Raw genomic sequence first — 24,701 nt, 5'->3', positions numbered from 1 at the left:
TTAGGATGCCCATGGTCACTTCAGCTAATGGCGAAATTGCTGCCTGAACTGCTGTGCCCCAGTCAATGCTGTTAGTCTTTTGTGAACATTAAAATGTATTCAATTCATGCATAGAACAAGAAACACAAACCATTAAAAGTCTAGGTAAGTTCAACACTCAAAATGTATCCAGACTTTGAAATTTGTCTACTGCCCTTGGAGATGGTTGGTATTATGGGGAACAGGGTATGACTCAATGCACTTTGTGATGTCTGTTTTTCTTTTGTTAGTAATGGAAAGTGTGATCCTAGCCAACAGGGGTTTGGTTATGTCCTCCTGAAGGCTTTGCTTGACAATATGACCTATTTGCCTTCATCTGCAACTGGGGGTATGTATAATACAGAGTTTTGATACTTGGATTTGATACATTCAACTCCAGACTTCCTAATTATTTTATATTTTGCATGTAAAATATATATATTTTTAAGTTTACATGCAGTATGTGCTGGATGAGGTTAGGGTAAATAGTGGCTCCTATGGTATGGGTGACTGGGTAGCTCTAGATAATGCAAAGGCATATCCCAGGAGTTAGACTGAATTGAGAATCTCATTCAAAAGAACCAAGTACAGTTTGATTTAGTTTTCCTTCTAATTCCTTTCCTGTTTGCTCCCCAGGATCTGTGTACTGGTATTTTGTGTTGTTAAATTATGTTAAGGATGAGGATTTGGCAGGCTGCAGCACAGCCTGTGCAGCGTTACTTACTGCAGTGTCCAGGCAGCTGCAGGATAGGCTAACACCCATGGAAGCTTTACTTCAAACAAGGTACCCTTCAAAACCTTTACAACTCCTTTTGGCATTTATTTAAAAATGTACATTTCTTGCAAGAGTGTGTTTTTGTTTGTTTTTTAATCTTGGTTTATTAAACTTGTGGCCCATGTGTTTCTAGAGCTTGTTAGAGGATATTTACTGGTCCTCAATAACATGAGGACTAGAGGTTTGATATTATGGCTTATACTTACTAGTTATGAGAAGATTTTTAATAATTTTTATTTGTTTCTAGGTAAGGCATAAAAATGTTGAAATGGTGGTGTTGCATGCCAGCTGATTTTAGAAATACAAAATATTGTGCAGTTGTAGCATTAGTGTTAGCCCTTTGCAGTCACAGCGTGCTGTACATTGTACATCAAAATCCAGTGCCAAACAACTGTACTATATATATATATATATATATATATATATATATATATATATATATATATATATATATATATATATACACATACATACAGCGGCAATATTTCAGGGGTATCCGCTTGCCTCCTGTTGTTTCTTTCACTTTCTCTACTCCTCCACTACTGCTGCCTTCCAATTTGATTGAATTCCACCCCCTCCCTCCAGCCTGCTTCTGATATTTCCAACCCCCTGCCCCTTCCATCCTGAAAACTGCAGCTCCAGTACAGGCACTGCTCTTCTGATAAGGCAGTGTGCACAGGGACTGGGTGAGTCTGTGTTGTTGCTAACAGGAACTGCGGTGTCTCCATCCTCTCCAGGCTTCCATACAAGAGGTGTTGCTTGTAAATTCACCCAATGTGAATTTACTTCCTCCACACACTGCCTTGACAGAAGAGCAGCACCTGTATAGGAGCGGCAGTTTTGAGGTTGGCAAAGGTTGGAAACAATTAGAAGCAGGCTGTAGTGAGAGGTTGCAAACTGATTTGGCTGTGGGGAGAGGAAATCCTAGGTCTGTGGGGGCAGGGCAGCAGCACTACCCCTTCACTGATGGTGCCTAGACAACAGAATTCATTATTGGTTGCTGCCCACTTTTTAATGGTTTTAATATTCACAGAGAAGAAACAGGCCTTGGAGCCTCTTATATCTGTTTCAAGTTCAATCATGGAGACATGGAAGATTGTTCAAATCATGCCAGACTGGGACGACTGTACACACTATTAGTCTTCCTTCAATAGTTTGACTACACCAGTTCAGCATATCTGCATCAAGGCCCTGTTAAAACTGACATGTTAGGTTGGTCTGTTTCAGTGGCAGTGGTATGCATGTCATATAGAGAACCTGGGTTTGGGTCAGGTCTTCCGCTCCCAAAGTCTACCAGGGCTGGTATGCTGTGGAGGCAGTGTTCACAGCCCCTGTGGGGAGGGAATCCCAGTTGTTGCAAACAGTGACACCTAGTGTGTGGGTTCAGGGCCCATGATTGCAGGATTTATGAAGGAATGCTGTTGCTTAGCTGCTGTTGGCTAAGGACTGTTGGTGCAATGACTGGGCTAAATAGGCATTAAATTCACATATAATAAGTGACTGCTCATGGTGCTAGAACCCAGCAGTCTGGCTTCAGTTTAGCCCAAAGATGCAGAAAAAAACTGCTGTCTCCATCTGCTACCACCAAAAATAAAAATGGTCAAAAGAATGTGGCCTCTTACTGGAGATGATTATTTGTTGAGTTTTATATACCGTCATTCATTAAAGCCATCATAACGGTTTACAAAATTTAAATTGTAACTCTTAACTATTGTGGAAAAAATATAACAATGTGCATATTAAACAGAGGTTAAACATTTCAAGTCCAGAAAGTATCATTATGTGGGAGGAGGAGGGATTGTTTGTTCTGGTTGGAGAGAAGTTATTTTGAGGTTTTTGGATGAAAGTTCGATTGGGAGTTAGGATGTTCAGAAGTATGAAAGTCAGTGTAGAATTTGTGAAACTAGTTTAGTTTAGACATTCAGTGCAGTTTCCCCAAACTGATTCGGATGAATTGGTTGCCTGTATAATAGCTCTATAGATTACCCTGTGGCCCTGCAGTACTAACCTATCTGTTGCCATCTAAACTTGTGTAAGAACATAGTAAACTACATGAATTTAACTACTCTTATGCATTCAATAGAAATAGCACGATTTCCATAAAGCATATTCTTTTGCAGGAAATAGATAAATGAATAAATTATTGACCCTAAAGACCTTGATTCTCCTGATAAGAAAAAAAAATGTTTAACAGCATTGCGGAAGTATCACTGGAGAAATATTTTTATTTATTTGTTTACAGATATGGGTTGTACAGCTCGCCTTTTGATCCAGTGCTGTTTGATTTGGAAATGAGTGGCTCATCTTGTAAAAATATATATAACAGCACTGTTGGTGTGCAGTCAGATGAAATTGATCTGTCAGATGTCCTTTCAGGTGGGAAATGATGGGAGGATTTTTTATATATTGATATTGTTTTCCTAATTACTAATGCAGACCTGATTCCTTGTGCAACTATAGGGCAACTAAATAATTTACAGCTTTCATTTATAGTTGATAAATGTTTTCCTTTGCTGTGTTTTCAAGTCTCCATCACAACTAGCTGAGGTACCAAACTGGCCATGTATTGCCAAGACTGCTCTGTGACTGACTGGAAGATGTTACCAGGAGATAAGTGCCGTGCCCTTTCTCTTACTCACCAAAGACTGGATGCTGCCTTCACTATAATCCCTGCCCTGGTTTTACCAAGGAGAGACAAAGATTGGAATCCATGCCCAGATCTCCTAAGTGGTAGTCTAATGTGCAGTTCTGGACTGTCAGGCCAGTCTCACTTCACAGTTAAGCCTAAACAACATGCAGTCCAGAATTTAAAGCTCTAGGCTATAACATCATTTGTAAACCAGGTGTTTGTCTTAATTGGCCTTTTCCCAATCAAAAAACTCCAAATTCTATATATCTAAGATTTTCACATTCACATCCTTGCAAGATCACTTTGACTGATAATGCTTCTCTTGCATGTGATTAGTACATGTATGGCAATTGTGCAGTCTGTAGAGTGTAAATGAAGGCAAAGACCAATTGACCCATCCAATCTGCCCAGCTGAAATCCCCTGGTTAGATGATTACACACATTACCATAAACAAAATACCACCAGCTCTGCCTTCCTACCTCTAATTCATTGTCTTCCACCCTCCCACCACTGCTCTCCCATCCCAGTGTCCTTAAAATACAACATAGAACTGACCTCCATCATCTCTGCTGGCAGACCACCGCAGGCCCTGTAATCCTTCTCCATGTCCCCTTACCAAGTTCCTCAACAATTCACAGTGCTGCCAGAATAAGTGAGGGAGTTGTACAAAACATCTAGCCTTCTTTGTGTTCAGGTTTAACCATTGCTACTCTGCAGGTTACCCCAGACATCTTGGAAACCCAGTTCAGCTGTATTAACTGTTTAAGGTTGTAACTGCAGCTCAATGCAGATTATCCCAGTGCTTTTTTGAAAGCCTGATGCAGTCTTACCACTGCTGTTAGGGATTTAACACCACTCCGTGCAGGTTACCAGTGTTTCTATACCATTCTAGTAAGTTGAGAAGTCCATTACCTGCTATTAATTAAGTTGACTTAGAAAATAGCCACTGCTATTACTAGCAACAGTAACATGGGGATAGACTTAGTTTTTGGGACTTGCCAGGTTCTTATGGCCTGTATTGGCTTTTGGGGACAAGATGCTGGGCTTGATGGACCTTGGTCTGACCTAGTATGGCATGTTCTTATGTTGAGCATTTAAAATCCCATACTTAATCCCACAATCGATGCTTCCCCCCCCCCCCCCCCCCCCCATATCTTTCTGCTAAGCTTTATAATATACTAAACTGCTGCCAAACCTAGTAAGGTTGTTGCCCTACCTTCCAGCCCCATAGATCTCCATGAATTTATTGAACAGTATGTGGTCACCATCCACCTGCCAGTACCAGCCCAGTTCCACCCATGATGCAATGCCAGAGACCCCAGCTGATCTCTGGATTTCTTTTCCACCAGAAATCCTCTGTTTTTATCCCTGTCTATCTAAAATGTCTAAATTCCATTACCATTTTTGTCTCTACCACCTCCACTGGGAGCTCATTCCATGCATTCACCACACTTTCAATGAATAAGTATTTTTTTGTATCACTTCTGAGTCTGCCCCTTCATCCTCTGCCCTCTAGATCCTTGTGACATGACTTCTTGCTCTAGTACAGTTTTTCTCTGAAAAAGATTTGCTGCTTGTGCCCCATTTATATCTAGGAAGAGTAATTTTCAAACAGCCCACTAAGGGCTAAAGTCTATAGGTACAAAGATTTTAGCCTGAGTTTTCAAAGTGGACTTAAGTTCATAAGTCTGTTTTGAAAAATTGTGGGTATCCCCAGTAGGTACACTAAAACTATATGTAGTCTGGAGCAGGTGTAATTTAGTGCATGTACATGTATGTGCATTAAGTCTGTGCATAAATCCTTACCTTGCTCCAAATCCGCCGTCTGCTCCCCACCCTGCCAACACCTTTTGCAAATGTGTGTAATTGAGTTCTGTGTGTACGTTACACATCCTGTTTCCTGGATAATTTTCAAAAATCCATTTACCATATTCTTCGCTCCATAAGATGCACCTGACCATAAGACGCACCTAGGATTCAGAGGAGGAAAATTAAAAAAAAAAAAAAAAAAAAAAAGGTGTGCTAAACCAGCGTCTGTGCATCTTATGGAGCAAATTAGAGGAGTGCATAAAATTTTTTTTTTGTCCCCTCATTTCATTTTCAGATCTGGGGAGGGCCATTTCGGTCCATTTCCCAGATCAGAAAACTTCTATCATTCTCTTTCTGTGGGAAAACCGCCCCCCCCCCCCCCCAAACCCCCCCCCCAATCCCTACCCTTTAAATTTAATTAACTACAACCCCCCACCCTCCTAACCCCCCCGAAGACCTGCCAAAAGTCCCTGGTGGTCCAGTGGGGGTCCGGGAGCGAACTCCTGCACTTGGGCCATTGGCTGCCAGTAATCAAAATGGCGCCGACAGCCCTTTGCCCTTACTATGTCACAGAGGCTGACCAATGGCACCAGTAGCCCCTCTGACATAGTAAGGGCAAAGGGCTGTCGGTGCCATTTTGATTACTGGCAGGAGATAGCTCCTGGATCCCAGCTGGACCACCAGGGACGTTTGGCAGGTCTTTGGGGGGGGGGGGGGGGTCAGGAGGGTGGGGGGTTGTAGTTTTTTTTGTTTTTTTGTTTTTATATTTGCTTCATAAGACACACAGACATTCCCCCCCCCAATTTTTTTTTGGGGGGGGGTGCATCTTGGAGCGAAAAATACGGTATATGTAAAAATGGGTTTTATTTACATAAATCCTTTTGAAAATCAACCCCTTAAGGGATAAACGGGGGTACAAGAGAGTACACATTTTACTGTTTTTAAATACTAAAATACTAGTTTTGTGGGAGATTACTATAGTACTGTAAACGCACAAATATGAGTAATCTCACTGCTTAGATAAATTTAATTTGCATTATACTTGAACTTTCTGGTTAGGCTGCTGCTATGACGTGTCCTGCTGAAGCTTCAGTTTACTCTTACAGTACTTCATACTACTTAAAATTCATGGTACAAACTTCCTTTATTTATATATATATATATATATATATATATATATATATATATATATATATATATATATATAATTTTTTTTTAACCAGAATATAATTTGGTGGCCTTTTCTTGCAGGGAATGGGAAGGTTAGCAGTTGTGCTGCAGCAGAGGGCAGTTTCACGTCTCTCACAGGGCTCCTGGAAGTTGAGCCTCTGCATTTTACCTGTGTTTCCACCAGTGATGGGACCAGGATAGAAAGGGATGATGCAAGTACGTTTACTGGTATATACAATTTATTCTTTACTTACAGTTTTGAAGCATGTTTGTGGTTTGCAATGTTTGTCACGTTATAAAACAGGAAAAAGCAAATCTGTGTTCCAAGCTATTGTGTGTGTGTGTGTGTGTGTGTGTGTGTGTATAGATATAGTATATTAGAACTAGGTTTAAGACAAAAATATTTGGATACCTAAATTAAAATATCCATCAATAAACCCTATAAAAAGATAAGTAACGACACAACTGTTAATTGATATGAAAAATACTTATTGCAATATTTATTACAAACTATCAAAACATCAAAAAATATCAAAAGATAAAACGACACAAGAATCCATACATCGAATGCATAACACTGAAGAGATTTTGGAAGAGGTGTGAGTGAGGATTTTGATTGATTAGGGTCTGCAATTAGTATATGTTTGTTTATCTGTGTGAAATATGGTGGTGTTTCCGATCTGAGGAATATAAGAATGATCAACTTGGTCACATCATGGGGCAGACCCATTTTCCATGGGTGGCAGTGGGTACCATGTATAATCAGCAGTACTTGGAACTAAGCTTGGTTTCCCTAGCATTGCTCATTCTATCCCATACAAGATTAAATGTTAAATAATGTGGTAATTTCAGTTCAGAAATGAACTTTACTCTAGTTTATGGAAAGCAAACTTGAATGTTTCTCAGAATTAGTTGAAAAGATACTGACTTTTCTGTGTTGACAAAAAACAGGATGAAATTGGCCATAACCAGTGGATGTCATCAGATGGATAACTACATGGAACCAGCTCTCTGAGCTCAGAAGTCTTTTTGAGCATGCACAGGAGTTTATGTGCCCAGTCACTGTTTCATGAGACCTTCACGCTTTCTTCATTTAAACTCCCAGCCTCTCTGTTTACTACTTTTACTTGAGTTTGCAATTTTTTTTTTTTTTTTTACCACTGCCTTGTAGCTCTGCTTCCAAAAAAAAAAAAAAAAATAGAATGGAAAAATCAAAGATGAAAAAACTCATGGTTTGCACTTTGAGCCAAGCAGATGTGGGTGCCAGATGTTCATTACAGACACTGTCCACTACTGCTGCCTGGGTGCAAACCAAGATGTCTCAAATTGCCCTAATTGCAGCAAGATGTCTGCATTGGTGCTTCAGACCTGTGCCTGGAAAATGGAGGACCTGCAAAACTCTGCCTTGGGTAAGGCCTTGAAGCCTTGCCATGAGGGTGGGCTGCAAAGCCATTTCACTTTCTAGAGCGAGGCTTCTTTTTACTCCTGGTTCCATAATAAATATCAGAGATTGTGCCAGGAATTGGCTTCCCCTTCTTGCAAATCGATTGGATCCATCTAGGTCAGGGCCTGAGCTTGCTACAATAGCCTAAGGCACTGAGGAGATGCTGAGAAAAGTGCCTAAGAGGTGCAATGGATCCTCTTTGGTGCACTCTCGCTCAGCGCTGAAGAAGTCAGCGCTGTCGATGCAGAGTTCCACTGGGGCTGATACTGGCTTGATGCTGAGAAGACTGCCTTCAGTTTCCTTCGAGGACCTTTCAGTACAGGTGTGTTTTCAATAATGCAGAGCCTCCATGATGCCGGGCAGGTTTTTTTTCCCTCTAAGTGCTCCTGTCCCAATGCTGACACTAGGCGGCTATACCACAGACAGTGACCCAGCTGTCTGAGAGGATAAGGAAATTATCTCCTTCTGATGACTAGATAGGAAGACTGGAGCTTCTCCTGTCTGGATGGAGGAACTTTTCCTGCACAGCAGAGTTCAAGGGAGTCTCTGAGATATCCAAGCATCCCCTCAAGAAACTTCACCAGTGGAAGTGAGTACATTTGTCGTCACAGCGCGTTCCATTCCCCTCAGGGTGTTTCCCTTAGGGATTTGGAGGGAGAAAGTTCTCAAGAGGAGTTACTGCCAGTTCTCTCGCCATCAGACCACCAAACATCCTCTGGTTACCTTCCTCTTCATCAGTCATGGATAGATGTGCTGTAGTGGTTAGACAATGAGTCTACAGGGTTGCCTTTGGCCCTCCTGATGCAGTTTATTTAGTTCACATAGCAAGCCTTTGATATTGCAGCCAGAATTTCAGTGGTGTCTTTTGGAGCTAGGAGGCTTGTTTGGCTCCGAGTGAGAGGGCTTCAGGAAGATGTTCACGAATGCCTGGCGGATGCCCTGTATCTGGGAGAAAATCTGTTTGAGGACAAGATGCAGGAGACAGAGGTATTGATTAAGGAGCATCATTCCACCATGTAGTCACTGTCTACAGTTCCAGGAGGTTAGCCCGCTACATCCAGTACGTCTTTTATCAGAGGAAGCCCTTCCACCCTTTTCAAAGGCATCAAGTCCCACCTTCTCATTCTCAGCAGCTTTCTGCTAGAGGTCAGCAGAGAGGCGACATTCTAAGGCTCAGCAACAACTGTGGCCCAAGCTTGGGGTGTGTTTTTGACGCCCCTAAGGCCCACTTCCCCACCTGTACTGGCGAGGGGTAAGCGTAATGTCATTTTTTGCCGAAATGTGGATGCATCACAAAGGTCAAGTGGGTCCTGAGATTTATGGGGTATGGTTACTGCTTCTACTTCTTGTACCCTCCCAAAAACTGGTAAATGTAAGTCTTCAGTTTTAACCCCTCTCAGTTGGCTCCTGTGAAGTAATATGCCCTCTATATCAGAAGGCCATAGAACCTGTCCTCTGTGGGAATGTGGCACAGGGTTCTATTCCCAGTACTTCTTAATCTCCAAGAAATCAGGTAGGCTAAAGCCCATCTTGGATTTGTGGAGCCTGAACAGTTCGCTGATCTAGGAGAGGTTCAAAATGAATTTGCTCCAAATAATTCTGTTCATTCAGCTGAAGGGCTGTATGTGCACTTTGGATCGGACGAATTCATATGCACATTCTCATTCATCCCACCCGTCGGGGATTACTCACATTTGTGGTGGAAGGTGCACAATATTCGACCTCTCAGCTTTGCTAAGAATGTTCACTTAGGGGTAGATTTTAAAAGAAGCGCGCATGCTGGGAACCATGCGCATGTATTATAAAATCTGTTGGCTGCGCACACATGCACGCCGGACTTTAACATCCATTTGCTGGTGGCTAGTGTGGGGGGTGGGTGGAGTGTGAATTCTAGTAAATTACACACAGCGATGCAGTCGGGCTTTCCCTAGTTCCCTCCCAGTCCACTCCAATTAAGGGACTGGGAGGAACTTCCCTACCCTCTGCCTTAACTTTCTTCCCTTTCCCCTCTCCCCTCTTTCCTCTCCCCGCTTCCCCCTCCCCCCTAACTCCTACCTAGCTACCTGAAAAGATTTTATTTTACGACTTACTGCTCCTCCAGAGCAGAAATAGTTTGTGCGCACTTCCCGGGGACAGCAGCTAATGGCCTCGGTCCTGCCAGCCCCACCCAGACCACGCCCCTGCCCTGCCCCCTTTTCAGGGCCTGGCTCTTGTTCGTGTATCAGGTCTTACGAGCATGGCTGGGCCCTTTTGAAAATGTGCATGGCCTTTTGAAAATTCGGCCTGTAGTGTCTGGTGGTAGTAGCAACATAGCTATGGAAACACTGTGTTTTCAGGATAATTTATTAGTGATGGGCCTCTCTCCATCAGGGATCTTGGAATTCCTCTGCAGAACAATTTAGCTTCTCCAGTCCCTGGGATTCTTTGTCAGCTTTTCAAAGAGGCCGGGATCATCTTGCTTTAGGAGAAAGCCTTCCTTCCTGTCATGAGGACAGGGGCTTTGATGGGTCTTGCTAGGTCCCTTCTACATCAGGGCCATACATAAACAAGGTCAGTTCTTATCCTGCTAGGCCATATGGGTCTTCTAATTCACCTTCACATGAGGAGTCTTCATTGGGCCCTTTAGAATCAATGGGATAAATAGTTCCAACCATCATGTTATCAGATATTTGCGATTTCTGAAATGCAGGCATCTTACAGCAGTGGATAAATCCAGAAGTTCTAGCCTTAACACTTCTGGTGTATGTCCCAGTGCATCTGCATCATGTGGTGCTATCCACCGAAATTTCCACCAAAGGTTGGGTAGCACATACCGGTGCTTCATGGGCCTAATGAGTGTGTTTTAAAGTGGAAAGTTTCTTGCAGTTCAACCTTCTGGAGTTGCTGACCATACAATGTGTTAAAGGCTTTCTGTTACCTGCTTGTAGTAAAGAGAATCTTGATCCAGATGGACAATCAATTGGTCATGTTTTATGTAAACAAGCAAGGAGACCAATGCTTTAGTTTAGCATGAAAGCATTGGGAGCTGATCTGTCGGAACAGATTGATCTTCCAGTTGTCCTCTGATGCAAACAGGTAGACTTCTGGGGTTCCGCAACTGAAAAAGGGTTCTTGAGTCAGTCTGCTAGTACATTTTGAACATCTGAGAGAATGAAATCTTCTGCTCAGTGTGCAGCAGCAGCAACCAAGAAAGTGAATAGAATGCTAGGGCTTATTAAGAAATGGAGAATAAAACAGAGAATATTATAATGCCTCTGTATTGCTCCGTGGTGCGACTTCATCTTGAGTATTGTGTGCAGTTCTGGTCACCACATCTCAAAAAAGTTATAGCACAATTAGAAAAGATACAGGAAGGGCGACCAAAATTCCCCTATGAGGAAAAACTAGAGAGTTTAAGACTTCAGCTTAGAGAAGAAACGGCTGAGGAGAAGATATGATAGAGGTTTATAAAATGAGTGGATTGGAATGAGTAAACCAATTGTTTACTCTTTCAGAAAGTACAAAGACTAGGGGACACACAATGAAGTTACTAATACATTTAAAATTTTTAAGAGAAAATACTTTTTTTTACTCGGTGCATAATTGAGCTCTGGAATTCTTTGCCAGAGGATATGGTGAAAGCTATTAGTGTAGCTGTGTTTAAAAAATGGTTTGGATAAGCTCCTGGAAGAAAGGTCTGTAAACCATTATTAAGGTGAAGTTGCAGATATCATTGCTTATTCTTGTGATAAGCAGCTTGGAATCTATCTACCCTTTGGGATCTTGCCAGGTACTGGTGACCTGGATTGGCCACTGTTGGAAACAGGATACTGGGCTTGATGGACCTTGGTCTGAACCAGTATGGCAAGTCTCATGTTATGTTCTAGAGGTAAGAACTGTGACAGCAGGTCCATGACCAGATCCACAAGGCCTCTTTGCAAAGGGCATAAGAATCCTATGTTCTTGAAACTGCATACACACAAAGAACAGGCTTTTCATTTCTTGAATTGCAAAAGAGCCTTTGCACACTGCTTGCAGAAGATTCAGCACCACTATATAGTTTCTCAACTATTTGTCCTTTGATTGCAACAGAGTAGGAAGGGAGGTTGCCAAAAGATCTCTATTTGGCTAGCAGACTATATAGCACACTGCTACATGCTGGCTGCTTGCAGATTACAAATTCTGTCCAATCTCATCAAGTGAAAGTTGGGTTTCCTCAGTGGTTTATATGAGGGCCACTTCTATTAGACATTTTTAAAACTGTTACTTGGTCAGTGGTTCACACCTTCAAGTTCTACTACTGTCTGGACATCATGCCAGAAAAGATAGTACCTTTGAACAAGCAGTCATGCTCAGCCTCGTCACCCAGTAGTCCACCTGGTGGGGTCTTGTCTGTTAGTTTCTCCACAAGGCAATCCTCAGCTTGCGGTTCCCCACTGGTTATGGCTGATTTCAACCTGTTCATTGACAGAGAACATAAAGTTGCTTATCTGTAGCAGGGGATCTCCATAGACAGCATGAAAAATCAGCCATACATTTATTACCTACCTGCTTAGTGGGGAGTTGACTGTTCACCTTAAACTTAAAGCTCTGGAAGAGATTGAGGGGCTCAAGAGGCAGAGACTGTGTGGGGGAAATCCTGTGCATACTCAGAAAAACTTACTTCTGAGCTCTGAGAACTTGGTCCATGTCAGCTCAGTAGGATGATGCAACCACAGGTTATGGCTGATTTATCCTGCTATCAACAGAGAAACCCCTATTATAGATCAGCAGCTTTGCTATATTACTTTGTCAGTAACTGTTTAAGTGGTGAAAATGGTACTTTTGGTATGAGACAGGTTGCCATTGTGGTTGAAGGTAAACTGTACATATGCACAATGTAGTTAAAAAAGAACATAAGACAAAAATTAACTATCTTTGGTCAGTTGAGAAATTTTTTGAAGTTTTAGTGCTCCCAGAACAATTATGTTGTAAATGTGCACTGAGTGTAACAATGTCACAAATGATGTTGCGTGGAAAGCTATCTGATCTTTATTAGATGTAGTAATATTTAGAACAATATACTCCAATCAGATTTAGCACATAAGGGTAATTTGTTACTCTAGTCCAAACATATCTGCTGCTAATGGTTGAGGGGAATAGGAGAGGGCGCTGCTTAAAGAATTAACATAATTTGAAAATAACTTTGGAGTTTATATGTTAGGTTTATTGTATAGAAATACTTTCTCCCTCTCTTGGCTTCAAACACTTGTGGTTTTCTTGCTTCATGCCAGTGAGTACCTTTGGGGTTACCCCCGCGATCGGTGGTCTCTCAGCTGGCACTGTTGGGGAGGCATCAACGGCACTGAGCTCAGCTGCTCAGGTGGCTCTGCAGTCGCTCTCCCATGCCATGGCATCAGCAGAGCAGCAGCTCCAGGTTCTGCAGGAGAAACAGCAGCAGCTGCTGAAGCTTCAGCAACAGGTTAGAGGCCATTTTTTTTTTTCACATTCTTCTTTAAGTGCTGGAAATGTTCGCAAACTTGATCAGCTTAAAAGAAAGGAACAAGCAGTAATATTTGTTATACTTCCAAAATATTTGTAAAATTAGACCCTTCCCCACAGTGCAGCTGCCTTGACTCACTGAGAGCTGTTATGACAACAAGTGTCATAATTTGCTTTACACTCACTGGATCTGACTAGTTATTGTTGGGTATGCTGATGCTGTCACAAATAACAGATATGCAGCATCAGTCAATTGGATCCTCTTCCTTATGATCATCATTATCATTGTTTGTTTATGACATGTTTTTTCACCAAGGGAGTTCACAGTGAGTTACAATTTGTTAAATATTCAGTACAATAAGGTAAGGAAAAGAATCAAACATAATATGATTTACTATTAGAAACAAATTTCAAAAAGGGGATATAGTGTGGCCCAGTGATAGGTAAGAGACTATAGCAGATTCTGTGATTTGCTCAGTAATTTTGTTTTGGTCCTGAGAAATACAGATGGTCAGAAGTCTGAGTTAAGATTATATGGTTTGGGAAATATGTTTGCAGAGGTTAATAGCTGGAACCAAAAGTTGCCTCAAACAGCTACATTTTTAATAGTTTTCTGAAGGGTAAGAGGTTAGGGAGCCAACCTTTTTATAAGGAGGCAAGGAATTTCAAAGGGTTGGAGCAGTGCCTGTGAAAATCCTGTTCCTTGTGCTGGCATGACGAAGGCACTCGGGGGACGGGTCACAAAGGAGGGCTTGTGACAGTGACTAGTAAGTGGGAAGGTTCATAGCAGGTAATGGCATTGCTAAGATAGGATGGGGTTAGATGTTTGATGGATTTACGGGTCAGGATCTTGAATACCGTGCAGTATGGTGTTGGCAGCCAGTGTAAGTTTTTCAGGACTGGAGTGATGAAATCAAATTTATATATATGATTAGGCAGGCAGCAGCATTCCTAGGGTGGGTTTCATGATTGTTCTTTTCAGGCCACTTGGTATTTGGGCTTCTAAAAGTGAGGAGTTTGTAAAGGCTTGGATGCGATGAAGTAGTCCATGTTTGATTTTTTTTTTTTTAATGAGCTAGGTGGAGCAGGTGTCTTCTAAACAGGTGGTTGGTCTAAGGGTGGAGAGCAGGGAGTTGTGTTCTTTTGACAGTGGACAGAAGGTGTTCCTAAAATGATTGCTCCCAGAGTTCAGGAGGATCATGGGAAGCAGCGTAGAGAATATGAAAAAAAAAAAAAAAAATTTCCGTATTGGCTTAAGGTGATACCACTTGTCAAATGTATTTTCAAAATATTGGCCAGTACTCAGAGTATTTCTTTTTCAGCACAGGTAGACTTGTTGTTGGCTGTCCTTTAACTGGAACTATGTTTCTCCTCAGCATTAAACTGATTCTTCCCCTTGGCTTGAACCATTGCTGATGTGATATTGTTACTTGTACCCAATTTGTCTGTTGTCAGATGATGCATTTTGAAATATTTCTGCTTCATATTATTTAACTTTGAAGTATTTTTATTTCATTATTTTGCACTCATACATGCTAAGTTTATGACTGGCAAAATAACCCATGTTAATTTAGCATTGCTTATTAACATTAACAGGCAGCTGCAGGATACTTGGTAATAGTTAAGTATCAGTGTTGAAGTGATGGTGCCTGTACCCATGAGCCATGTTCATGAAATAATTAACTGGGTCATTGGTTTTAATATGTGACTTCCTCCACCCCTCCTCTTCTTTTCTGAGGCCCCCTACTTCAACCCCTCCCCCCGGGCTCTCTTTGTCAATAGTTTTCTTGTATCTAGCTCTGGTGCATGCTGTCTTTGTGGTTCTGCCTACTAAATAGCAATTAGTTTCCAACCTCTACCATGTTTCTCCTGTCAGCACTTGCTGTAGCTTGAATCTGACTGGCTAAAACAAGCATTACAGTTCCTATAAAATGATAGATTAAATTATGGATCTATTTGTGAAACTTTTATTGAAAAATTGATATTATTATGATCAGATTACTTCCATGGCTGCTTTTCTCTCCCTGCAGAAGGCTAAACTGGAAGCAAAATTGCATCAGACCACAGCAGCAGCAGCTGCAGCAGCATCGGCGGTTGGCCCAGTCCACAACTCTGTGCCTTCCAATCCTGTGGCAGCACCAGGATTCTTTATTCATCCTTCAGATGTCATCCCCCCCACGCCAAAAACCACACCACTGTTTATGACGCCACCTCTCACACCACCTAATGAGGCAGTTTCTGCTGTCATCAATGCAGAGCTGGCTCAGCTTTTCCCAGGCTCTGTCACAGATCCCCCGCCAGTCAACCTTGCTGCTCATAACAAAAATGCAAATAAGTCCAGAACGGTAATTACTTTGTTTATTTTAGTGGAAATGGCATTAAATTGATGCACCAGTCCTTAGGCATTGCATACACCTGAAGTCATGAGAAAATAGAATGCAGGGTGAGCTTAGTGACAATGTGCTTGTCGGTTTGCTAAGATCAGTAGACTGCTCCAACACCGAATATTAAAATGTACAACTTGACTGGCACTATTACAAGACGTTAGCTCAACTATTGTACATTCAAGTTATAAGTTGGAAATTTGATATGTATATGAGCTAGAATGGCTGATTTAAGTTTATGTTAAATTTAGTTTTCAGTTGTAAAATAGTGTAGCATAAAGTAGATATGTAACATTTCAGCTGTAATTTTTAAAATAACTGATCATTTTAAACAATATTTTTGATACACTTTCTACATTTATTTCTCTTCAGAATCCGCTTGGAGGTTCTGGTCTTGCTCTTGCAATCTCTCATGCTTCTCATTTTCTTCAACCTCCCCCACACCAGTCCATCATTATAGAAAGAATGCACTCAGGTGAGAGCCAGCAGCATGCATGTATTTTTATATACCAATGTTTAATAATTCTTCTAGTGTTACAGTAAATGCACCATGTCTTGATCTATCTTCTCAGATCATGGATTACTGTATCTGGCTGTGTATTGCCATCAAATTGGAGACCAGAGCCAGCACTTCAGTTGCTTCTATTTCTCTATTCTGTGACTTCTAAATTGTATCTACATAATGTTCTGAAGAAATGTAACACTGTGGTCATATTCTAATAGCTTACTGTCTTGTTCCAGCTCTAGAACAAACAATGCTGCCTGATTTCTCTATCCTCTTCATAATGCATAGGCACCAGAGTAGTTAAACTGGTGGAAGAGAGATTCCATTTTTAAACAAGTAGGGAAAGCATGTAGAAGCATGGCTTCAGGAGTGCTTTCCAACATAGATTTACAAAAGGTGTCAGTATTGTGGCTGTGGGAAGGGCTGTGGTTCAGGTGTGTTTGGGGAGAATGGAGGGTGTATAAATTGCGTACAGATGGGGTGTGCTGGGGATATCTGTGGGTGCAGTTAGTGGCGTGTCTGGGTGTACATGTGGGGGTATAGGGCTGAGTTCAGTGTGAGTGTGTGCGTGTTGGTGAGTATCTGTGGAAAGAATGTATGGAGTGTGTATTTTTGGGGGGATGGATGGAAGGGATTTGTGGAAAAATTGTGTGTGGGGGAGCTGTTGTGTGTTTTTGGTGGTATAGCTACATGATTGTAGATAGCAGATGTAATTCTAGGAGGTTTGTGAGTGAGCTTTGTGTGTGTGTGTGTGTGTGTAGGAGTCTTGCATGGGGAATGGATGTCTGTGTGTGTGTATATGTATATATATTGGGGTGTAAGTAGGGGTTGGGTGTGTGTTGGGGCTGAATGTGTGTGATTGGGTAGGTTTGTATGCAAGTGGGATCTGTTGGGGTAATGTGTGTAAGGGAAATTGTGAGATTTTATTTTTAAGATATGACTGTTGGTCTAACCTCTATTGAGAAGAGACTTTTACACAGTGCTGCATATGTCAAGAAGCACTATAAAAGTGATAAGTAGTGTGGTTGTGGCATGTGTGTATACGAAAAGTATGTGGAGGAGAGGTGAATTGAAAAGCTAATTCATTTATTTTGTCTTTCTGGATGGGTATGGGTGGGTGTTCTGGGAACAGGAATGTGTGGATGGATATGTTTGTGTGAGGGACTGGATGCTGGAGTCTTTTGTAAGTGTGGTGAGCGAGTGTGAGGGAAGGGTGTGTGTGTAGTTTGGGAGCACTTTTTTATGCTTTCCAATATATAGAATGTTGGAATGAAAGGTGTCAATTTGTCTGTTGGCAAAATCTCTCTCCAAAAGGGGATGGAAATTTACCAAATTAGACATGCAGGAAGAAAATGTAAGTATCTGGTAATTTGAAAACCAGATGGATCTGGTCAGTATTTTCTGAAAAGTGAGTCACCAGAAACAATTCCCATTGCATTCTGTAGGAAAAAGATCCCCTATTACTTTCTACGTGGTGGTGCTCATCCCATATTGTCAGTAAATTCCAAGTCTTAGTGACTTATCCACATTATATGTTTCATTTATAATTTTAGAAATATGGCAGCATCAGTGGGCCATCTATGATGGGCTTCTGTTGAGATTTTGAAAGCCTGCATTGCAGACTTTGGTCTACACAGTTATTTCCTATTTTCATAACAGGGCACATGTGTATATAATCCCTGTGACTTATAACGCCACTTATAACCCTAGAAATACCATTTTTTAACACTATTTAACAATGTTTTTCTTCCTTCACCACACTATTTTATTATAACTTCTATACTGTTGCTTTGATCTTATATCATCATTACACATGAATCTCTGCTGTGCAAACCCACTTAGGTTTGCATTCCCCTAAAACTCCTGTTCCTCTTTGTTTTTTCTTCAATTCCTCCACTGTGTGTCTCTTCTTTCACAGAAGCTAGGTACAAGAATCACCTTTTGCTATAACGTTACCCCTATAAGAGGCCCTTGTTTCTCCGTCACCAGCTTCATCAGGGGGATTTTTCACCATCAACTTTTTCTCCAGTTTTTTACTTCAGTTTTGTTTTTTTTTTACTTTAAACGGACCCACCACACAATCCCAAAGATTAACCACACTTTAACCTCCTTTTCAACTTTCACGCACTTCAAAAATCTATTTTGAGCCTGTCCCATCACTGTTGTGTTAAATTTTAACACGTGTGAATGTGTAAATGAGTGAGTGTTGAGTTTCATGACACACTTTTAATGTGATTTGGTGAGAATTTTGCTAATAAAGAGTTGTGACCTCTTATATTTGTGTGTAGTTTACACCATTGTTGAGAGGGTGGTGAAATATCACCCGTGTGCACCTTATTGCGCTTCAAAACAGCTTGCAGTTTTCATATTAAATTATGCCCATTCTTAAATTGACTTTGTTCAAACTGGTGACTGACCCTGCTGACAAGTAACATAGAAGATTGTTTTACCTGTTTACTATTAAAAATACTCATTTCTTGTGGTAAAAAGGGCAGTTTTCACAGTTTGTCACAAAGTCTTTTGAAAAGATTATAATTTCCACTTTGTGTGAAGAGAAATAATTTGTCTAGGAGTTTAAAATGTTTAACACTGAGGGTGCGGTGCTTGGTATTTTAAGAATGGGGCGTTGAGTGGAAACTGCAATAAAATCTGCTTAACAAAAGTGTAAAATATAGATGACTAGCAGTTAAGCCCGTAACAACAGGCTACATTAAAAAAAATTTTTTCAGTCCATTTCCTTCCCCCTCCCTCCCCCTCATTCTCCCTTCCCCCTCCCCCTGCCCCTTAAACTCCCTGCCACCTCCCTCTCCCTCCCCCTCCCTCTCCCTCCCCCTCATTCTCCCTTCCACCTCCCCCTCCCTCCCTCTCCCTCATTCTCTCTTCCACCTCCCCCTCCCTCATGCTCTCTTCCACCTCCCCTTCCCTCCCTCTCCCTCATTCTCTCTTCCACCTCCCCCTTCCTCATTCTCTCTTCCACCTCCCCCTCCCTCCCTCTCCCTCATTCTCTCTTCCACCTCCCACTCCCTCCCCCTCCCCTCAGTCACTCCCCCTCTCTCAATCCCCTCCCCTCCCAGCTCATTCACAACCCCTTTGGATGGTGCAGACGGAACATCTCCCGGGGGGGGGGTGTCCCTCCCTTGCGCGCGCTGCCGCCGCTACTGGTCCTCGCCGCTACTGCTCCTCCCAGCGCCATTTTTGTTAACAGGCAAGCTCTGACCGACGTGCTTGTCTGCGCATGCGCGGTAGAGCTGCTCTCTACTGCGCATTTGCGGTATGTCGGTCAGGGCTCCTTTATCTAGTAGATAAAAACTTGCTTTAATAGGTGTAAGTTTATTTGTTTTTTTTGCCTCAGTGGTCCTTACTTTAAGGACTAGTATAACATACCTTTCTAATCTTCCTCTCTTTACTTTAGGAGCCAGGAGATTTGTGACTTTAGATTTTGGTAGACCTGTTCTGTTGACGGATGTATTGATCCCTACTTGTGGAGATTTGGCTTCCTTATCGATAGACATTTGGAGTTTAGGAGAAGAAGTGGATGGAAGACGACTTGTAGTGGCCACAGACATCAGCACACATTCACTAATTCTGCATGACTTAATACCACCACCTGTTTGTAGATTTATGAAGGTAATGTCAGCCAGAAATGAAGATTTAATTGGACCACATTTTTTTCTTTTACCATGTTAAAATATTTGTTGATTTGTACACTGCTGAGTGGTATTTATGCTTGGCAGCAGTCTTTGAGAATGTATGTTGTATTAGCAATAGTTATTTTTATATACTATCCTACCTATGGCACTGCACAAATTAAGAAAACAGTACACCATAAATGAGAGTAAAGAAAGGGGTGGGGGAAATGGAGGAATTAATTTGCCTGGATCTGTTAGCCCGAAAAAATGAATGGTTTAATTTGGACCAGATGAGTGTAACAGTAGGTGTTGACAGAAAAAGACAAATTGGTCATTCCAAGTTGCCCATTTATTCCTATCTCCACTGTAAAGATATATCCCAAGCCAGCCATGGACACATTCCTTGTAAGATGATAATCCTTGTGCAGTATTTTTTTTTAGGTACTTGGCCCTCTTCCTGCTCCCCTCTCTCTCTCCCACACCCCCAGTAGGTAAGCATATAGGATCACATACTTAATCAAATACCCTGGGCACCCCCTCCCTGTTTTACATTCAAATATTGTAATAATCTAAACCACCACCAAAACTAGAGATGCTGTTTCCTAGTTATCCCTGACTCTCTTGCATGGATATATCACAGCTGTCACCTGTTGGGGATTTGACCACATCAAATCCAGTTGGTTTTGTTTTATTTCCTTCTTGGCTTGCTTCCCCCTCCCTTGTATAGATGAGTATACAGAATCACATCCTTAATTCAAACACTGTTTTTCTCCCTCCATCCATGTCTTTCATCCAAACTTTATAATAGTCTAAGCTAGCACCACAACTATAGAGGCTGTTGCCTGAACTTGCAGCTGGCTAGATCTGCCACTTCCAACCCCAAACTTGCTGAGCAGTACCTAGCACTAACCAGTTGACAGATATTGACACAGTCTGGTACTAGTAGAATATAATGCCCTAGAAATAATCTGGCTACTCCATAGTCTGTAGTATCATTTTGTTCTCCTTCCTTTGTCTGTACTCGCTTTCATCTTTATCCATTCCATTGCCTCTGTTCTGAGGGAGTGAAGATTGGGTTGTTTGCAATACTGGAACCTTCCAACCATGTTTCTACAATTTTCAGGGAATATTACAGGAGACAGAGCTTCAGGCTCAACCAGTTTGCTCCATCTTTTTCCCAGTTGAATGCCACAGATTTCAGCTGATCCCCCAACCTCCCCCTCACCTCCTTAGCACTGGGGATACTCTGTGCTTAACTCATGCTTTATTGAGAGAAATCATGAGAACATTTTGGAGGCAAATCTTATTGCAGTGAAAGAGTGCTAGAAGGGAGGAGGCTTACTTACAGGTCTATCCAGTAAAGTGCGGCTGCGTTTACCCCGCTCCTAACCCGCATTCTACTCACTTTCCGGCCGCGTTAGCCCTTCCTGCTATCCCGAATCCCCTTTAACCTACTCCTACCGCGTCCTAAAATCCCCGGGCAACCCCTTCCGCACGCGGCATGTATATTGCATGCAAACGAGCGAATTAGCTATTCCCTAGCATCCCGTAACCCGCGCCCCGACTATCGCTATCTTTCCCTGCAGTTTTGTCGCGCGTTTAACCTGCTAACTTACCGCCTACCCTTACCCCTGCGGTAGAGGCAGGGGTAAGGGTAGGCGGCAAGCTTTCCCCCAGCCCCCGCTCACCTGCCCCGGCCGCGATCATGGGTGCCGGTCTCCGGGGCAGCCCCAGTCCTCTCCCCTCCTCCCGAAGCAAAAAAAACAAAAAAAGCGAAAAAAAGTTGCAGCCCCCTCCGATGTCCGGAGGGGGCTGCAAAAAGTAAGTCGCTTCGTACTGCCAGCCCCTTCTTCCCTCCTCCCGGAGCAAGGCTGCTTTTCGCGCCCTGCTTCGGGAGGAGGGAAGAAGAGACACTGACAGTGTGAAGCGGCGAAGCAACTTACTTTTTGCAGCCCCCATCGGACCTCTCCTGCCTCCCGCTGCGCGACTTACTTTTTTTTGCAGCCATCAGCAGGAACGGATCGTGGCTCCCCTGCCTCCCGGCGAAGATGGATGCCTGCACGGGGGAAAGCGGCCCCTGTGCGTGCAATTGGCCGCTCAAGACGTGACGTCACGACTTGAGCGGCCAATTGCACGCACAGGGGCCGCTTTCCCCCGTGCAGGCGTCCATCTTCGCCGGGAGGCAGGGGAGCCACGATCCGTTCCTGCTGATGGCTGCAAAAAAAAGTAAGTCGCGCAGCGGGAGGCAGGAGAGGTCCGATGGGGGCTGCAAAAAGTAAGTTGCTTTGCCGCTTCACACTGTCAGTGTCTCTTCTTCCCTCCTCCCGAAGCAGGGCGCGAAAAGCAGCCTTGCTCCGGGAGGAGGGAAGAAGAGAGACTGACAGTGTGAAGCGGCGAAGCAACTTACTTTTTGCCGGCGTCCATCTTCGCGAGCAGCTGGAGGCAGGAGAGGTCGTCCAATGTCCGGAGGGGGGTGCAAAAAGTAAGTCGCTTCGCCGCTTCGTACTGCCAGTCCCTTTTCCCCTCCTCCCGGAGCAAGGCTGCTTTTCGCGCCCTGCTTCGGGAGGAGGGGAGGGGGGGACTGGCAGTCCCGACTTCCTGGTATCTGTCATTTCAAATGACATTTGAAATGACAGATACCAGCGTGGCGTGAAGCGTTAGGCCCGCGCACCCAGGATACTGTATAGGCGCTCTATCCAGTAAAATGGGTTGCGCGGGCCTAACGCATCACGGACCCTTCTTAGACGTGGTTTACATTTGCATGAAATTATAGTTCAGGATCGAGCGGTAGGTGAGCTGCACTGTGCGTGCGGGAACCGTGGGTGCGCCGGGCACTAACGCAGCTCTTCCTACTGCTCGGTACTGGATAGACCTGTTAGTGAGATAACTAGATGTTTCCATGTCATCCTGCTACACCAGTTCAGTCCTTGACAAGTGGGTTGTTCCCCCTACCAGCAGATGGAGGCAGACAACACTGTTTTCCTCTTTGACATCACAGCCCCTACTTAGAGATCTAGCATAGTTTACCTCCAGCAGATGTTAGGACTGGTTTGGTGCAGCAGCTCAGTGTTGGATTTGTGATCAGACCCTGGGGCCAGGCTGCTGGTTTTGGTCAGCAATGAGAACCCATTGCTCTGCTCCCATCCCCTGCAGGGGTGTTTGGTTGAACCTGTATATACGTATGTGTATATATATGTAAATTCATCATTAATGGCTAGGTTCTGATCCAAAGCTTTGTCAGAAGGATACTGGATCTCTGCTGCTTGGCACCACACATAAGTAATGGCTGTGATGTCACAAAGAAAAACTGTATTGTCTGACTCTTATCTGCTGGTAGGGAGAAACAACCCACTTGTCAAGGGTTGGACTGGTGAGGCAGGACTAATGGAAAGGAAATTAACAGGTAAGAAATTTCTCCATACAAACTGTGCAGAACACCATAATGCTGAGTAAGAGAAGACAGACCAGAAGGAGCTAGCCTGTTTATTTGTATGTGAAAATGAGACATTTGGGGTAGTGTGTGAGACCTGAAACAAGAAAGGGAGCATGTGTGCTTGAAAAGGTGAGATGCACATAGTGGAACACTGCACCTCCAGTACCTGCGAGATGAGTCAAAACAGTTCTTTAATGTATGCCCTAAAATTCAAAAGAACTACTTTCTACTCCTCTAGACACAGTTTATTTTTAAAGTAAGTCTGTTTTTAACATACAATAAACAAACAAATTTCTCCGAGGAAGTGACGTCACCCGAGGCGCATGGACGGGTAATCTCCGAGCTCCGTGTAGCGGCGGGGAATAAATGATTTAAATTATAGCGAACCGACTCGCACACCTACCCCGAGCCGATCCCTGACGCGGGTAAACAGCATGGCTACGCGGCGCAAAACTGTAGACCTCTCCGAGTTCTCTTATGGAGGCACGGCCGCAAGAACAGTGTCGGAGCCGGGGGAGGAGGAAGGCAAAATGGCGGACGGCACAGCGCGTGCAGTGGGCCCGATACCGGAGGCCAGCGGCAGTACTAGCGCTGACGGGCACGATATCAGAGCCTGGCTGCAGGAGGTAAAGAAGGAGATCATCCAAACTCTGAAGGCAGAAATTAAAGAAAGCATCGGGGCGCTGCGGACCGAGGTGGAAGATCTGGGCGAAAGAATCCACGTGGTGGAGCAAAGCACCGACGACCAGGCCATCACTATCACGCTGCATTCTAAAGAAATTCAAACTCTCCAGCGCGGCCAGGAAGAGCTGATTAACAAAATAGAGGACTTAGAGAACAGGCAGCGGCGCTGCAACATACGAATCAGGGGGATCCCTGAACAAGAGGGGAACATGGATTATGTAGAGCTGGTACAGGCAATCTGTAAAGCGGTGCTCAGCATGGAGGCCCAGGAACCCTATACACGGACTATAGCAATTGAAAGGGCGCATCGTACCTTAGGTAAGCCAGCTAACAACAAACCAAGAGATATTATCGCCTGTCTGCACACTTTTGCAGTTAAGGAGCTTATTATGGCTAAAGCACGCACGCTCCGCCAGATACAATGGCGGGGGGAGCCGATCCAGATATTCAATGACCTCTCTTCCGTGACCCTGCAGAAGCGCAGGGAGATGAAAGCTATCACAGATTCATTACGGGCTGAAAATGTGCGCTACAGATGGCTGTACCCGTTTGGAATCTTGTTTACCGTGAGTGGAGACACCTGTGTAGCACGGCAGCCAGGGGAAGCGGAAAAGTTCCTGAGACAGCGGGGCATCGAGCCGAAAGGAGCAGACGTAGGAAAACCAGCAGGAAGACCAGGGCTGGGACCCCGGTGGCAACGAGCGGGCAAAGGAGGAAAGCGCCTACGCAGGCAGGAAGGTGCCAAGGAGGGATCTGGGAC

At 43.4% G+C, this 24,701-nt stretch overlaps 1 protein-coding gene across 5 annotated transcripts in view; it reads left to right on the top strand.

Annotated features, from left to right (window-relative positions):
- Positions 1-24,701, top strand: part of BIRC6 (baculoviral IAP repeat containing 6) — a 1,045,545-nt gene that overhangs the window by 302,507 nt on the left and 718,337 nt on the right. For 4 of the 5 annotated variants that reach the window (XM_029593899.1, XM_029593901.1, XM_029593897.1 and 1 more), the window contains exons 20-27: positions 270-367; positions 655-802; positions 3,036-3,169; positions 6,484-6,630; positions 13,099-13,286; positions 15,337-15,651; positions 16,063-16,165; positions 19,608-19,822. In XM_029593899.1, the coding sequence (XP_029449759.1) occupies positions 270-367; positions 655-802; positions 3,036-3,169; positions 6,484-6,630; positions 13,099-13,286; positions 15,337-15,651; positions 16,063-16,165; positions 19,608-19,822 (1,348 nt within the window). The remainder of the gene's footprint in view (positions 1-269; positions 368-654; positions 803-3,035; positions 3,170-6,483; positions 6,631-13,098; positions 13,287-15,336; positions 15,652-16,062; positions 16,166-19,607; positions 19,823-24,701) is intronic. The other variant, XM_029593898.1, reaches the window with a different exon arrangement.

Source organism: Rhinatrema bivittatum, chromosome 3 (genome assembly GCF_901001135.1).
Source record: "Rhinatrema bivittatum chromosome 3, aRhiBiv1.1, whole genome shotgun sequence".
Lineage (NCBI taxonomy): Eukaryota > Metazoa > Chordata > Amphibia > Gymnophiona > Rhinatrematidae > Rhinatrema > Rhinatrema bivittatum.
The sequence above is the reverse complement of the archived record's forward strand: the minus strand, read 5'-3'. Positions and strand labels throughout refer to the sequence as shown.